Source organism: Podarcis raffonei, chromosome 7, assembly GCF_027172205.1.
Source record: "Podarcis raffonei isolate rPodRaf1 chromosome 7, rPodRaf1.pri, whole genome shotgun sequence".
NCBI lineage: Eukaryota > Metazoa > Chordata > Lepidosauria > Squamata > Lacertidae > Podarcis > Podarcis raffonei.
The window spans coordinates 76,815,704-76,832,752 of record NC_070608.1 but is presented as its reverse complement, the minus strand read 5'-3'; the positions used below and the strand labels follow the sequence as shown (position 1 = coordinate 76,832,752).

Here is a 17,049-nt window from a genome sequence, read left to right as displayed (position 1 = left end):
AAAATAAAATTTCACAATGCTCTGTGCGAAATTCTCCAGCTTAGTTTCGGGAAATTTCCAGCAGCAGAGTGTATCACAAAACAACCCCTCTGTGTGCCATTCCTGCATTGATTGGACACACAGGTAGACTGCTCTGTGTGTGTGTACTTTGAGAACAGAGACTGGAGACAGATACAGATAGATACAGGAGGAGAATGCAAAAGGTGATACCATGTCTGGGATGAAGCGGATTGCAGAATGTTTGTTCCAACTGCAATGCTGTGAACTGCCCTGAGATCTTTTGATGAAGGGTGATTTATAAATTTAATAAATAAAATAAATAATGCATATCAGGATAGTGGCTAAGCCAAAGTTGGTACCTTTCTTTCTTTCTTTGGAAATTTCTTTTTCCCCCCTTTTTTCTTTTTTTGGTTTTTCAAATTAAAATTTTACAGAGATACAGTGGTACCTCGGTTGCTGAGAGTAAACCACTCCGGAAGACCGTTCGACTTCCAAAACGTTCAACAACCAAGGCGCAATGGGCAGCCAGCAAATTCCATTGAGAAAATGAAGAAACATGCCTCAGAAGTTGTTCGATTTCTGAGGCGTGTTCAAAAACAGAAGCATTTACTTCCGGGTTTTTGGCGTTCAGGTTCCAAATCATTCGGCTTCTGAGACACTCGAAAATCCAAGATTCCACTGTATATTAAATATAAATAATAAAAACAAGATTCCAAGGAATCTCCTGGACTTCCATCCCCCCCCCTTGTGGGTCCTAATATTAATCATTTCCTCCTGCATAGTTTATGATACTCCAAATCCTTTGCCTCTTCCATTATGTCCAGAATTTAACCTTAAACTACAAGTGATCTTCCTTCCAATCATACTAATGATTTTAACTGTTTACAATGGTCTTTAAGATAAGTTATAAATTTCCCCCATTCCTTATCTTCCTGATTTCTGACTCTTCTGGTCAATTTCGCCATTTCAGCATAGTCCATTAACTTCATCTGCTATTCTTCTCTGGTAGGAACTTCTTCAAAGTTAGTACCTTTTCAATGTGGTACTAAGTTTACCAATACAAACCCAACGGGTCTTACTCAGATTAGACAATTAGGTTCAGACTATACAACCTAGTTCTTAGAGCAGATTGTGCCCAATTGTCTGGTGCACACATAAGTATAGACTTGGGAAGGAAGTGGGATTTGGAGAGACTTTTGGTATGATGGGATGTATCGTGATTACCACCTATCTTTGTTAGGCAATCGTTTTCTCTATATATAACAAAACGCAACATAGCACTCTTTAATTATTTTCTTACGTCATACATTTAAAAAAATACTAGGATTATGAAATGCTGGTGGTGGAAATCTTGGGGAAAATCTCCGTCCAAGCGGCACTGTAAACCATTATTCAAGCAGAAAACTGCCTCTCACCTTTCTTTTCTCCATCAATCCCCGCCAGCAGGGCATAGAATATGTGATAATTTCTCTCTCCTGGATTTTGCCTTACTACTCGATTCTACAAGAGAAAACATATTTAGAGATCTGTCTGACAGGTAGGTGAGATTCTCAGCGCAATCCTTTACATTGAAAGAAATCAAAATGCTGACTTACCTTCTCTAATAAATCTTCATCAGGAAACAGGTAGAAAAGTCAAGGAACAGAATGTTTCATTTGACCGTGTGAGGAGGTTGGGGTGAACTAAAGGCTATATATTAATTTCCTAGCAGACTTGCACGAGCAACGTTTGTGTCCATCATTTTTATTTTATTTTAACGTAAACGTAAGACTGTCATTGGGTGAGTATTTTAATTGGCATCTGTTTATTTGCCACAAAATTCAGTGGCCCAGTTCACACAACATGGTAAAGCATAAAGGTAAAGGTAAAGGTACCCCTGCCCGTTCGGGCCAGTCTTGCCAGACTCTAGGGTTGTGCGCTCATCTCACTCAAGAGGCCGGGAGCCAGCGCTGTCCGCAGACACTTCCGGGTCACGTGGCCAGTGTGACAAGCTGCATCTGGCGAGCCAGCGCAGCACACGGAACGCCGTTTACCTTCCCGCCAGTAAGCGGTCCCTATTTATCTACTTGCACCCGGGGGTGCTTTCGAACTGCTAGGTTGGCAGGCGCTGGCACTGAACGACGGGAGCGCACCCCGCCGCGGGGATTCGAACCGCCGACCATGCGATCGGCAAGTCCTAGGCACTGAGGTTTTACCCACAGCGCCACCCGCGGTGGTAAAGCATAGTTAATGGTTTACCCTGTCCATGGAAATCACTCGAGAGCAAGCAATTCCTGGCTTAGTGTTACATCTCACCCAGAGAACTAAGGTTTATTTCACTCACACAAACCATGGTCAGTAACAGACTTTAGAAACAAAATTCTTTCACTGCGGAATTTCAGGATGATCTAGGATAAAAAATACATAGGTTTGGTATTAAGCATATGAACTGGTTTTTATAGATTTTTGCATTCTAACTTAAGAACTTGGAATGTGTATTGAAAGAGGGGCAACATCTTCTTTGCTTGTTGTATAAAAATGCACACAGTTGTCATACTGTAAATATTAGGGCAATCACAGAGGACAAAGGATACAATCTACAATTTTTCCTCCCTGAATGTTGCCTTTCTGACAGAAATTCAACTGAATGAATTTCCCAAAGCGACTTGAGTTGTTGTTGTAAACAGTCTTTGCGTTGCCGAAAGCTTCCATAATTGGGCTGTGGAAAAAATAAAAATAGATAACAAATGTACTGGCTGTTTGAGTAAGAATAAACATTGTTTACTAGAACTTTGATTTTTTAAAAAGTCTATCCAGTGTAAAGTACTGCCAACTAACTCCTTAATCTTTAATTTTTGTCTCCTAGACAATGCACTTTAATTCCACAGATAGGGGATTGCATATCTGAATGTTCCCACCAAAGGGGGAAAATCCCTCCACACAGAAAACAAAGAGGCAGACTAGAACCTTTTTTCTTTGACATCTAATCTGCTTGCTTTGTTTAATGTGTGAGCAGATTTATATATGGGGAAGCATTTAATCAAGCTATCTCGGAGCTGCAAATGGAATATTCCAGAAACAGTTTAAGCCTGTGCAGCTAGACTTAAGGGTAAAACCATGGGCAAAACCAAAAAAACTAAGTGTGCCAAGATACCCTGTATTAATCTGAGGCAATCTCCAATCTGTGCTTCTGTAACTCTTGATAATTCTATGCCCTCAGGTTTTATTTCCACATCCTCAGTATATTTTCCATTGTTCAATCCTTGCTCCCTAGTGCAGATCAACTGGTGAGTGTTCAGTTGCCCATTCTGTTGTCCTAAACTGCCTTTCCTTAGTCTTCTCTTAATCGTTACATTTTAAAAATTATTATTATTAATATTAATATTTTGACAAAGTAATAAATAAGAATAAAAATGTGCATCCCACCCACAAGACCATTCCACTGCAACTATCCAACCTCCCAAATTTTCAACACCTCTTGCGACGGTTTGACCCCTTTCTGTTTTAACACTACAAATTCAACAAACACCCTCCATATCTCCCCAAAATTATTTCTTCTGCGTATTCCCCGCCTTACCTTAATGGCACATGTTAATTTATCATCAGTAGCTATATCCCACACCTCTTTATACTATTCTTCCATTTTCTATTCTGCTTGCCCCTTCCACTTCCTGGCTATAATAATTTGTGCAGCTGTCAATAAATTTGTGAGCAAGTAGTCTTCACTTTTCGCCTTCCTTCTCTCCACTTTTGTCCATCTGTCCTTCCCCCATCCCTCTTTTCAAATGTACCCCAAGCTCTTTTCAAATATGTCCTCAAGCTCACCAGCTCCTAGCCTGGCCTGCTACCAAAAGTCTACCATCATTACATTACATTCCCAATTCCCGTAAGCCAATCATTTGTTGACCCACCCCATCCTAAATTTCCACATCCAGTAAGGACACCATATAAACAATAGCACTTCAGTTAGACATATTTTAATGGGTCTAATGCAGTAAAACAACCCCCCCCCCCCAATTACGCTTAAAAACCCGACTGTATTCATTTGTCCCCCTGTCCCTGTTAAGCTATAGCATTGCTGCCCCCCCAGGTAGAAAAGGCTACAGAGCTATAATTACTCTAAACCAGTTATTATGAAATAGTCCAAGGATGCTGTAAAGAGATTCTGCAGCATCCGTGTGACCTCTGTTGCACCCTTAACCTCTCTCTTTTGATTTGCTCATTGATCTTTGAAACCTGCAATTAGAATGCAGGCATTTTCAAAGGAAGACAACTTATTTAAGCTAGAGACGCACGCGGCAACATCAATGAATGAATCATTAATTATACACACGGGTAAATTATAAGCACAACCAAACAACATCTGCCTTGCAATGATGTCTTACTCCCCGGAAAACTCATGAGAAGGAAAGTCCTAGGATAGTGGCTCAGATTGCAAATACAGGAGGGCTGCTAAGCACCTGGCAGGCTAAAATATAGGCTCGGCTACCAGAATTCTGACTATAAAATATGGATTTTATGGAAGAAAAACAAACCTTACTTCCATTTGAATTTTAAAGTGTTTGATGCATGCAACAAGTGAAGCCATCTGCATCTGATCACTTAAATGTACTACCATAGTTTAGAAAATGTTCAGTCATCATCATTTATTATCTATACCCCGCCTATCTGGCTGGGTTTCCCCAGCCACTCAAAGATGGGACGTGCTTGTTGGTTTGTTTACCCATCCCTGGTACTGCCATAGTTTTGTTTTCTAACTGCTAAGCAGACAACGATCAACTCCGAAATATCTTCCTTCCATGTACCTTCCCTACTGCCTGGAAGATAGGTGAGGCTATGAACACAGTACCTGCTCTCCAAAATTGCTTGTTCCACACTAGACGTTTTCTCTTTGCGAGAGAGTTCCAGCGAATGTTGGCTCACAGCGGACAAAAACTTGAGTATCAGCTTTGTGCTCTCTGTTTTGCCAGCACCACTTTCACCGCTGGAAGACAAAAGGAAAACAAGACTTAAATTAGTTAACTGTACCAATGATCTCATACCTTGAAAATTCAAGAAGACTTGCTGGACGTTTATTGAGAAAGGCTTTTTATGTCTGTGAGTGGCAGTAATTATGATTTCATTTTTTAAAAAATAATGTTTTTTTCCTTCATTTTTTGTTAGCCATCGCAAGAGCATATTGCTGGCTAGTGAGCTGGGATATACATTTTAAATAAACAAATAATATTTATTGTTAGACGCAGTCTGAGAAATGGTATACAGGCAGGTAATCAGAAGCAGAGCTTCTGAGAGCTAAGATAAATCAATGTCGCATTTAATAGACTTTGCGCAGAGCCTGAAATCTGAGAACCATATAAATCGGAGAACCAGTCTTTGCTACAACGGATTATGATCACTGCGAACTGAGTTTCTTTGACCGAGAGTTGCTGTTATTTATACTTACACCTCACCCATTAACAGTAGTTCTGTAAGGGGCAAATAAGAAATGATACTCAACAATATAAGAATGCATCCCGCAAGGTAAAAGTAGCTGGCGTCTAAACTATCAGCATATAAATTACCACACCGCCTGCCCACTCCATGTGAGGAAAACCTGTATATTTTCACTGGAAGGCCATACAGTTGATTGTTGTGTGTGTGTGTGTGTGTGTGTGTGTGTGTTTTGCAGGTCCTTTTACAGAGGAAAGCAAACATTAGAGATCCAGCCACATTCATAATTTGGCCACAGATGCACTTGAAAACTGTATCTGCCGTTTTGTCTGGTTTCTGATATGTGACAAGCACTTTTTAAGGATGTTTCGGGTGGCTAGTTATTGCCAGCTTCCTTTTACTCCTCCTCCTCTATCAGTTTTCTCTGCTTTTTGCCATCCTCTCTTAGATACATGAAATATAAATAATCATAATGTATTTTGAGGGGGGCAGGTCTGCATCCAATATTTCCACTTATTTACAAAGATAATTCCCACTCAAACACTTCTGGATTAGTGTGCTATGAGGGATCACATGCAAAATCTCGAAAGCTACATAATCTCAAACAGCAACATGCCCTTTCGACCAATGCCATCACATGCAATGCAACAAAAGCAGCAATCTCCAGACACACTTCGGTTCAATCGCTGGGCTCCGTATCTTGCACAACGGGGAAGAGATAAGGCCAACGAGTTTGCCAAATCCATCCTTTTATCTTGGTATGTCAGAATAAACCTCCCTGTGGAAAAAGTCTGATGCTTGTCCAAAGAGCAGTTTGCTTTATGTTCCTCTTAAAGGCTGAAGAAAGAGTCTTTGAGGCTTCCAGGAGACTGTTTAAAGGCAACGATACCATAATCAGATACATTTCACATTTTGGGCATAATTGCCTTGGACAAATCATTCCTTCCTGCCATGTCCACCACAATCCTGGCTGCTTTTAAAGGGGGCGGGGAATCTGCTTTTCTTTTAATCACATCCCATGCCCCATACTAGTGCATTATTATTAATAATAATAATAATAATAATAATAATAATAATAATAAATTTTTATTTATACCCCGCCCTTCCCGGTTCAGAAAACCAGGCTCAGGGCGGCTAACAACAAATTCAAAACACTTAATTGATGCAACAAAAAACAGCATAAAATACAGTATAAACGTGAATAACAATAAATTCAGAATTCAAAAATCAATTTAGGGGGGGAATCCATCCAATAAACATTAGATGATCACCAGGACTAGCTGGCTAAATTAGTCCTATTTGGGCCAGCGAGGAGACCAGGGGAGAATTAGCTGTGGGATCCAGAGCGGGTAATCTTCATAAAAAGGGGAGGGGGAGGGAAGGAAGGGGAATAGAAGATCAGGCTAAGTTCGAATTGAAAGCCAGGCGGAATAGCTCTGTCTTACAGGCCCTGCGGAAGGAAGTTAAATCAGCATGCACAGTTGCCAGGTTGCACCTGTAGTTGCTAGTGGCAACCAGACATTTAATTTTAGCAACCAGCGGGGGAAACCGCCGGCATACTCTGCCAGAGCAAGAAACCACTGGCGGAAAATAACTCTTTTTCAAAATGGCGCCAGGCTGCATCTTCTGCTGGAATGCAGCCTGTGGGTTGGTAGCAGGCTGCTACTAACACAAACTTGCCGTCTGCAGCTCCTCCTCTCTCTACAAACCTCTCCCGACTTTGTCAGGTAGCCAGTATAAAAGAAAAACCACTCTTTTTGCCTCTGTGAGTCAAGAAAAAAGAGCTTTGCAGGGTTGCTGGAAATCATGGTTGGTTTGCCAAGCTCCGCCAAAATTTGTAGACTCCCTACCTCAGCTTTTCTATCGCACTTTAGAAGATACCTAAGCATCTCAAATATCCTACCTCAGTCGCCCTTACAACAACCTTACAAGGGAGGTCAAGGCTGCAAATGGAGGCTGAAGAAGAGAGAATATTCACTTCGTGACAGAGGCGCTTTGGTTTAAGCCAGCAACTGAGTCTCGCACTACTCACTGTCTCAGTAAAATATAAGACCTGTCTCGGAAGTCGAACGGAATCTGTTCTGCAAGTCCGTTCAACTTCCAAAAAGTTCAGAAACCAAGGTGCAGCTTCCGATTGGTTCCCATTTGTGCAGCCGCGCTGGAAACAATAGTGGAAGCCACGCCGGACATTTGGCTTCCCCTCAAAATTTGAAAAGCGGAACACTCACTTTTGGTTTTCAATCGTTCAGGAGCAGAACATTCGGCTCCCAAGGCATTTGGGAGCTGAGATATGACTGTATTGACTGTTTGAAGTTCACAGCAAATAATAATAATAATAATAATAATAATAATAATAATATTCTTGTACCCCACCCATATGGCTTGGGTTGCCCCAGCCACTCTGCTTGGCTTCCAACAAAATATAACAGGACAAAACTAAACATCAAGCATTAAACGCTTCCCTACAGAGGGCTGCCTTCAGATGTCTACGAAAGGTTATATAATTGTTTAATGCTTCAACATCTGACGGGAGGGTGTTCCGCGGGGCAGGCGCCACTACCAAGAAGGCCCTGTGCCTGGTTCCCTGTAACTTCACTTCTTGCAGTGAGGGAACCGCCAGAAGGCCCTCAGTGCTGGATCTCAGTGTCCAGGCTGAGCGATGGGGTAGAGACGCTCCTTCAGGCACACAGAGCCACTAACCCTCTGCACAAGTTGAAGAAAACATCTATCAGTCGCCCAATAACCCATTATATTTATATTGTCGCCAATTGTCAGATAGAGAACTTGCTTGAGTCTGCACAAAACCCAAAGCAAAGCTGCAAATAATAAGGCAATCCGCTAGAGGGCACTTGCTTCCTTTTAGAAACCATCCCCAAATCCAAATGTATCGCTTTGCTTCTAGCGTTCATTACTTGCAGACAAGCAAGTTACAAGGCATACCATACTAATGTAGGTGCCGTTCACCTGACATCACATACGGTCATGGGAAAAAGAAAGTGCAGCCTCTTTGAATTCAATGGGTTAAATATGAAGACATAATAACAATCATCTGTTCCTTAGCAGGTCTTAAAATTAGGTAAATACAACCTCAGTTGAACAGCAGCACATGACATATTACACCGTGTCGTGATTTATTTAACAGAAATAAAGCCAAAATTGAGAAATCATGTGTGGAAAACACTCTTACTGCTTCCATAGGATGAAGAGGCTAAGCAGCAGAAAGGTGCGGCTATTCATTTCTTTTTTATATTAAAAATTCATTAAATTTTCAGTTATACAATTTAAAATACTCATTTTAACATCCCTGAAATTTCAACGACTTCCCTTCTTTCCGTGGTTAATTTTGCATATCATAGATTCCTGCATATTTTACAAAAAACTAAACCATTCAATATTCCATTAATACATCTATCAAACCTTATTTATACTGTTGAATTTTTCTTAATGCTGCCAATGTTTTCAGGTGTACGCAATTTCCCCCCATATATTCAATAAACGTTTTCCAATCTTCTCTAAATGTATGTTCTTCTTCTTCTCTTCTTCTATATGTTAAGTCTGCAAGCTGCACATATTCTGTCAACTCAAGTTGCCATTCTTCTCTGGTTGCGACCTCGCTCACTTTCCATTTGGGGGCTAACGAAACACCAGCCGCAGTAGTAGCATACATAAATAACCTTTTTGCTGGTCTGGAGAATTCAGGTGCTCTTAGATAAGTGATTGCTACTGCCCATGAAACTGGGGAAGGGTTTTAAGGCCATCTCCAACCAATGTAAAGTCCATCATTCTACAGTGAGAAAGGTTATTCAAAAGTGGAAAACACCCGAGGCAGTTGCCAATCTTCCCAGGAGTAGACAACTCAGCAAATTCATGGCAATGCTCAGAGGAAATTGCAAAAAACACACACCCAAGAGTTACATTTCATGCTCTACAGGCCTCAGTTAGCATGTTAAATGTTAAAGTTCATGACAGTACAATTAAGACGGAACAAGTATGGTTTGTTTGGAAAGGGTTGCCAGGAGAAAACCTCTTCTCTCTAAAAAGAATGTGGCAGCGCGGCTTAGGTTTGCAAAGTTGCATGTGAAAAAACCACAAGACTTCTGGAACAATGTCCTCTGGACAGATGAGACCTAAGTGGAGATGTTTGACACCTGGGAATTTCCGTCTGAGTTATCCCCAACAAAAAGGACTCTGGGTTTTTTGTTTTTGGAACAGTACTTTTAAACATTTTTTTAATTCATCATGAATTATTTCCCAAATACTCTTTTACCTTTTTACAGGTCCACCACATATGATAAAACATACCCTCAATCTTCGGGACATGGGTGGCGCTGTAGGTTAAACCACAGAGCCTAGGACTTGCCGATCAGAAGGTCGGTGGATCAAATCCCCTCGGTCCCTGCTCCTGTCAACCTAGCAGTTTGAAAGCATGTCAAAGTGCAAGTAGATAAATAGATACTGCTCCGGCAGGAAGGTAAACGGCATTTCCGTGCGCTGCTCTGGTTCGCCAGAAGCGGCTTAGTCATGCTGGCCACATGACCCGGAAGCTGTACACTGGCTCCCTCGGCCAATAAAGCGAGATGAGCACCGCAACCCTAGAGTTGGTCACGACTGGACCTAACGGTCAGGGGTCCTTTTACCTTTACCCTCAATCTCATTACATCTCCAACACATTTCTATGATTCTATGTCCAAGAACCAGGTAACATTATTAATACTGGATATTGATTGACCACAACAAACCTCTTTAACTCGCCTTTTTCAAACACACTTGTTAATCCAACACACAAACACCCAGCACCTGCTCAACATCGTAGCCTAAATTGGAGGTGTGAGTCACAAGAAAAACCCACAAAGAAGAATCAAGGCAAGTCCAACATTTTACATTCATAGGCTGACAACATCTTTTTTAAGCGACCCAGACAACTACGCACTTGGGACTTTTTCCAGTCGGGCTGACAAGCTGCACAGAAATAGTAAGAGTCAATTCCATTAGCAACCTAAAGAGACTGGGATCTGTTTGACTGTAAGCTGGACAGCCAAGCATGCAACCCACAACGGAATCAGCTCTGCCATTTATTGCTGGACACAGATGAAGGAACGCTGATACAAGTCCTACTGTATTTGGAATGAAACGTGTCACCGATAGCATAACATAGCAGCTTTCATTAGCAGTCGCCAAAAAAGAAAAGAAAAAAGTGACTAATGCTGAAAGGATTTCCTGCTTTCTCTGTGATGAGAAACCGCACGGTGTTTGACAGTTCCAAGGATCTTGTCCCACACCCAAGTGTTTTTGGCAATAGCCCATCTCACTCCTGGCTATGCCTGTTCACTGTAGAAACTTGTTTACTGTTAATTCGTTTGATTCAATTGTTTAAAAAAGACTTTTTCAGTACTGTGTCTGCAGATGGTTAGGTGCCTCATGTCCCAGATCATAAGATGGGTGGATAAACAGCTGGATGAATGGATGGAGATAGATAGATGATGATAGATAGATAGATGATAGATCCACAGTAGGTAGATGCCATGAGTGCGAGTAGTGCCCTGGTCTAAACCACTGAGCCTCTTGGATTTGCTGATCAGATGGTTGGCTGGTCGAATCCCCGCAACGGTGTGAGCTCCCGTTGTTCTGTCCCAGCTCCTGCCAACCTAGCAGTTTGAAAGCATGCCAGTGCAAGTAGATAAATAGGTACCACTGCGACGGAAAAGTAAACGGCATTTCCGTGCGCTCTAGTTTCCGTCACGGTGTCCTGTTGTGGCAGAAGCAGTTTAGTCATGCTGGCCACATGACCTGGAAATCTGTCTGTGGGCTCCCTTGGCCTGAAAGCGAGATGAGTGCTGCAACCCCGTAGTCGCCTTTGACTGGACTTAACCTTCCAGGGGTCCTTTTCCTTCACCTTTATCTAGATGTCATGGGCTGGACTGATGCAGAGGAATGGTGGGAGGAACCAGCTGAGGAACCACCAAGGGAGGAAATCTCAGAGCCCCGTGGTGGGATAATAAGTGGGCAGAGGGAGAAGACTGGGAGGAGGAGAGGGTGTCAGAAGCTGAAGCTATAACAGGGCTTAGTGAGCTGGGAGAGTCTGTGGCAGAGAGAAGTGCAGAATCAGAGGCAGAAGCAGGTGAGAGGGAGGAGGAAGGTCAAGAGGGAAAGATGAGTCTGGTTGGTGAAGGGGCACGGGTTTCTCTCCCTTCTGCAACAAGCTCCCCTCTCCCTGTCTCTCAGAACCATAAGAGGGCTGAAACGAGTGGAGCAATGGCAGACTGCATGCAGGCACAGTCTTCGATCGCTTAGAAAAAGCCCCAGAGAGGGGACTAGGTGGGGACTTTCCATCTCGGCAAGTGATGTTCATGGAGTAGGACCACTGAGAATGAGCTGCTTTGCTCATTAGGCCTGCCACTCGACCAAGTCTGTGGAGGTTGTGCTTTTGCTAATACAGTGGTACCTCGGGTTACATACATTTCTGGTTACATATGGTTACATAGAAACTCTGCTAACCCAGAAATATTACCTCGGGTTAAGAACTTTGCTTCAGGATGAGAACAGAAATCGTGCTCTGGCGGCGTAGCGGCAGCAGGAGGCCCCATTAGCTAAAGTGGTGCTTCAGGTTAAGAACAGTTTCAGGTTAAGAACGGACCTCCGGAACAAATTAAGTTCTTAACCTGAGGTACCACTGTAAAGAGTTAAGTCCAACTTTGAACTGTGTATTTACTGCCCGGCATGCTTCCTGTGACAGTATCATTAAAAAATGGATGTTTACCGTGACACAACATTGATCCAATGTAGGGAAACAAGTGGCAGCATGTCCAAGGGGCTTTCTGGAAGTCCTGTGATTCCAGAACACTGCCTTAAGGTCTCTTCCTGCTTTAGATTTTGTTCTTGGGTTGCCCTGCCCATGCCAACTGGTGTGAGCCGAGAATAGAAGAGATGCATTTTAAGCGCTGCTTTCTTCAGCAAACTATATCAGGAAGCCGGAGACTGACAGTTTCCCAGTAGCTACTTCCGCGTATTTCACTGACAAAAACAGCAAATTAAGTGAGGGGGGCACACAATATTCAAATTCAAGCTTCAGTGTCCACATAAAGATAGCAAAAATGTGTGTTAAAATTATGTTAATGGTGGCACTGCAAAGAGCGATCTTTGAATGCGGTAGTCTGAGCTACCTCACTGCATGAACGAAACGGGCCTTTGGGGAAAGGCCTGGTCTCTGTGTTTCAAGCAGTACTCTGGAAATGGCTTGCCTTCTCTCTCGTCAAAGAGAAGAGTGCTATTCTCCAAAAAAGAAGTGAAATTTATTGTAAAACCAGCTGAGGCCCAGCGAAACCTCAACAACTTCTATGAGATGAATGTGAGCTTTAGTAACATCTGACTAATCACAGCTCCCGGCATGCGTACCCACGAATACATGTTTATGACCCTCAGACATGTTAATTAATACACAAATTTCATACTAAGCGCTAAACTATCCATGAAGCATAATCATGTGGTTCAGCTCTTCCTGAGACTGTTTCCATTTCAGAGTTCACATGAAGAGATGGCATGATTCACTTCACCGGACCAAGCAAACAAAACTCCTCACACCTAGAAAATTAGCACATGGCTAGCCTTTTGGATAGAATGCTATCTTTCCATGTGCAGGAAATTTGTTTGCATGTGGTATTTCCCAAGCATCCAGTCCCCTACCTGTAGTTATACAACATAGGAAAAGCTGTAACACGTAATTGCATTAAATGTTCACAATTCCTCCTTGGAAGTGCTTTTCCAAAAAGAAATTTTGACATGTATAAAAGTGCAACTTTTCTAGGTGCTTCTAAGCTTAGCACATAGCTGCATAAGGTAAAGGTAAAGGGACCCCTGACCATTAGGTCCAGTCGTGACCGACTCTGGGGTTGCGGCGCTCATCCCGCTTTATTGGCCGAGGGAGCCGGCGTACAGCTTCCGGGTCATGTGGCCAACATGACTAAGCCACTTCTGGCGAACCAGAGCAGCGCACGGAAACACCGTTTACCTTCCCACCAGAGCGGTACCTATTTATCTACTTGCACTAGTGTGCTTTCGAACTGCTAGGTTGGCAGGAGTAGGGACTGAGCAACGGGAGCTCACCCCGTCGTGGGGATTCAAACTGCCAACCTTCTGATCGGCAAGTCCTAGGCTCTGTGGCTTAACCCACAGCGCCACCCGCGTCCCACATAGCTGCATATGCTCTCATATAATATTATTGGTACTGGCATTACAAACAAACAAGAACAGTAATTCTCTGTCTAGCTGGCAGAATGGTATCCAGGCAGCTACTTGCTTGAACTAAAGGTACTAACCCCACCTTTCATGTCTCCAAAAGCACAATAAGACGTGCGGTGCAACATCAGCACCAATCAGCATTAGTAAAGTCACGAAATGGCACCCCCCCCATAAAAAACCCCCAATGAACATCAGGGCCAATGTTGGAAACTATTCTATCCTCATTAAAGGAAAGCACAGTTGCGTTAAACAACAGACAAAACAACCAAGCTCCATTAAGCAGATTAAACCAGCTAACATGTTCAGGAGTTTTCATTATAGTTGCTGTCATTATTTATGGGCTTCCTGAAGATCTTTTTTTGATGGATTGTGTTTATTCGAGACCCCTGTGACAAATTAATCCTCTGCGCAGGAAGGCAACAAACCAGTGGGAAAAACCAGTGTTCAGAGTGAGACGAGGTCTAAGGGAACAGGCCAGAGCGTGTGGAGTGCCGATATATGTGTTTATTAAATGACCACAGGACAGATATTTAGCCAAGACGGCTTTGTCATTTAAGAAGCCATTTAGATCATGCAGCAAAACTACGTCTCCACAAATCTCATGATTAATGGAGTCCTAGGGGAAAGAATTAAGAGTACCCCCTGTCCGTATTCAAGCAACTGGTGTGATCCCATACACATCTAAGATTCAGCAACAATTAAAGAGTATTTCGGTACCTGATGAGAACACACTGGTTGTCATGACGCTTCCATAGGCAGCGGTAGCACTCGTTGGCAACAGCAAATATATGAGGTGAAATCTCTCCCAAGTGGTGCCGGCTATAATGCTCCACCGTGGCGTGGTCGTAGAGGCCCGGAATGGTCTTATAGGGGTTAACGGAGGCAACGATGGAACCAATATAAGTCTGGAAAAAAGAAAAGACATAGGATTCTGGGACAAGGTGTACATGTGATTACAAGACATTTGAGTTCAAGAGTTAACCTTTAATATGGCACAGCAAGTTTTAAGCACAGCAATGTCCAGAATTGCAAGGAAAAGGAAAAGAATGGAAAACAACCAAAGGAAACAGTTGCACAGTACTGTGCTTGCTAAGGCTATAAAATGCACATTTTAAGACTTAGGACATAATCCACTCGGAAGGCCTACAATAACGAGCCTTATTAGTTACTTTATTAATTTTAGGAGACTGTTGCCAGGGCACCACCATACTTCCATCCACAACAGTAACTGGTCAAAGATGTTTTGTTTGATCTATTAGAATATGACAAGATGCCCTTATCAGCATTAAGTGGATAAAAATCAAGGATTAAATAGAACTGTATCCAAGGTAAAACCAACCAACAGAAGTGTGTAAAGAGGCTATACAGCCTCGGGTTAAGAACTTAATTCGTTCCGGAGGTCCGTTCTTAACCTGAAACTGTTCTTAACCTGAAGCACCACTTTAGCTAATGGGGCCTCCTGCTGCCGCCGCACCGGCAGAGCACAATTTCTGTTCTCATCCTGAAGCAAAGTTCTTAACCCGAGGTACTATTTCTGGGTTAGCGGAGCCTGTAACCCGAAGCGTATGTAACCCAAGGTACCACTGTACAGTTAAAAAGTTCATATAAATATTTATATGTATATATTGCCATTTTACAGTATTTCTTGCAGTAAATTTTGGGCTCGCCACCTATGCAGCTACAGCAAAATTTGAAACTCTGAATGTAACAACTTTTAATTGGTTGGGGGCAGGGCAAATTGTTTACACTAAGATCAGAATCGGCCAAACCGTCTCAAGATGGTTCACTGCATTTTCTCCTGGGTTTGGTATAAATACCATTCGAGATGTGCACGTAAATGGCAAATGTTCTCAACCAGTGAAACTCCACAAATACCAACTCGTTGGTCGAAAAGGTTCATCTAGCATTGTCCCACTGAGTATGCCTAGTTTGGAACGTCAATGCAAAAAGAGGGAGAGAGAGAGAGAGATTCTGCGAGTCATGGAAGTTTTTGTGCAACAAAGAGAGGAAGAAAATAAAGATGAATGGGTTGGTTCCGTATCCTCATTGGGGATTAAGGGACCAATCCTATAGCAGGATCTGCAGGGATGAACGCTGCTGGAATCCAGAGGATCTCCAGCGGAGCCAAGCGGTCCCTGATGCAGTTGGGTTATGCCAGCACAACTTCCCAGGCTCAGCTCCGCTGGAAATATGCTGGGCATAATTCCTCCATCCCAGCTTCGCTTGGACCCAGCTGGCAAAGCCAAGCCAAGCCTCGGAGATCTGAAACTAGTGTAAACCCTTAAAAAGGGGGTCATTTCAGAGGTGTGTCAAAGGCAGGACCGGGGAGGGGGAGAGATGCTAAACCCGTCCAGCTAGGTGACATAACCTGGCAGCAAAACATAAATATAACTAGCAAAAAAGAGCGGTTTAACTCAAAAACTACTTTTAAAGGCTTGTTTTTCCTCTGCCAGGCTTAGGCTGGTTCAACCAGCAGTAACTCTTGATGCTGAACAGAATTTGAATCTGGTGTAATTTACCACCTGGAGGTGCATGCCTGGACTGTTTCCACACACTAGCAACACATCCTGCAGAATTCTATCCGTGATATTTTATCTGTACAATCTAAATGGATTTCAGGAACCAAAAAGTGCTTTTGAGCCAACTAGTCCCCAAATGGCAACTAGGCCATTCCATTCTGGCGACTGCAACCCTGGTTTAAGGAGCCATACATCTGAGTTTCTAACACTGATCTGATGCTCAAAAAAACAGAACACGAAAGTGGCAAGAGTGTCCTGCTATCAAGTAATCAGGCATACTGCTTCCCGAGGTTCTAATAGCCATTAACAAAACAACTTTGAAAATCAGAAATATCTGAGCTCAAATAGAAAATGCAATCACTGGATACAAATGGTGTTTGGACTCCTAAACCATTCTCTTCAGCTATGAAAAAGGTTCAGGACTAGCTCTTAAGGATGTAGGATTTGGCTTACAAGGTCAAACTTCCTGATACTATAAGAACCAGGAAACGTAGACTACAAAATTACGTACTGATACAGAAGTGGACCTTGTTCACCCAGCACTGGAACGATAAGGTACAGGACGCGACCCAGCCGTATTACGTACTAGGAATAACCTGAGAGCCATCTTTCTTCTCTCTCTCTCTCTCTCTCTTAACTTGTATGGATAACTGAATTCTGTTCTTCCTGGTTGTACCTTGTGTTGAAATTTGTACAAGCGAGCAATTCCGAATATCTTATCTTTTCTACAACCACCATTATTTTGTTAATGGGAAATCTGGAGCGTCGTAGAGGGGGGAAAAGCATCAAAGAAAAAACATACAAACTTCTATTTGGTGGCTACTGTACATTAGGTCACATCTCCTTCTCTTGCTTGCCATTCTGCCCTGTTATCATAAAGCTCATT

General features: G+C 42.7%; 1 protein-coding gene across 2 annotated transcripts in view; it reads right to left on the bottom strand.

Annotated features, from left to right (window-relative positions):
* The window catches only part of MYO10 (myosin X), a 200,700-nt gene that overhangs the window by 76,122 nt on the left and 107,529 nt on the right, over nt 1-17,049 (bottom strand). For both annotated transcript variants that reach the window (XM_053397125.1, XM_053397126.1), the window contains 5 exons: nt 14,362-14,549; nt 4,829-4,963; nt 2,574-2,698; nt 1,596-1,609; nt 1,416-1,500 (listed from right to left, as the gene is read on the bottom strand). In XM_053397125.1, the coding sequence (XP_053253100.1) occupies nt 1,416-1,500; nt 1,596-1,609; nt 2,574-2,698; nt 4,829-4,963; nt 14,362-14,549 (547 nt within the window). The remainder of the gene's footprint in view (nt 1-1,415; nt 1,501-1,595; nt 1,610-2,573; nt 2,699-4,828; nt 4,964-14,361; nt 14,550-17,049) is intronic.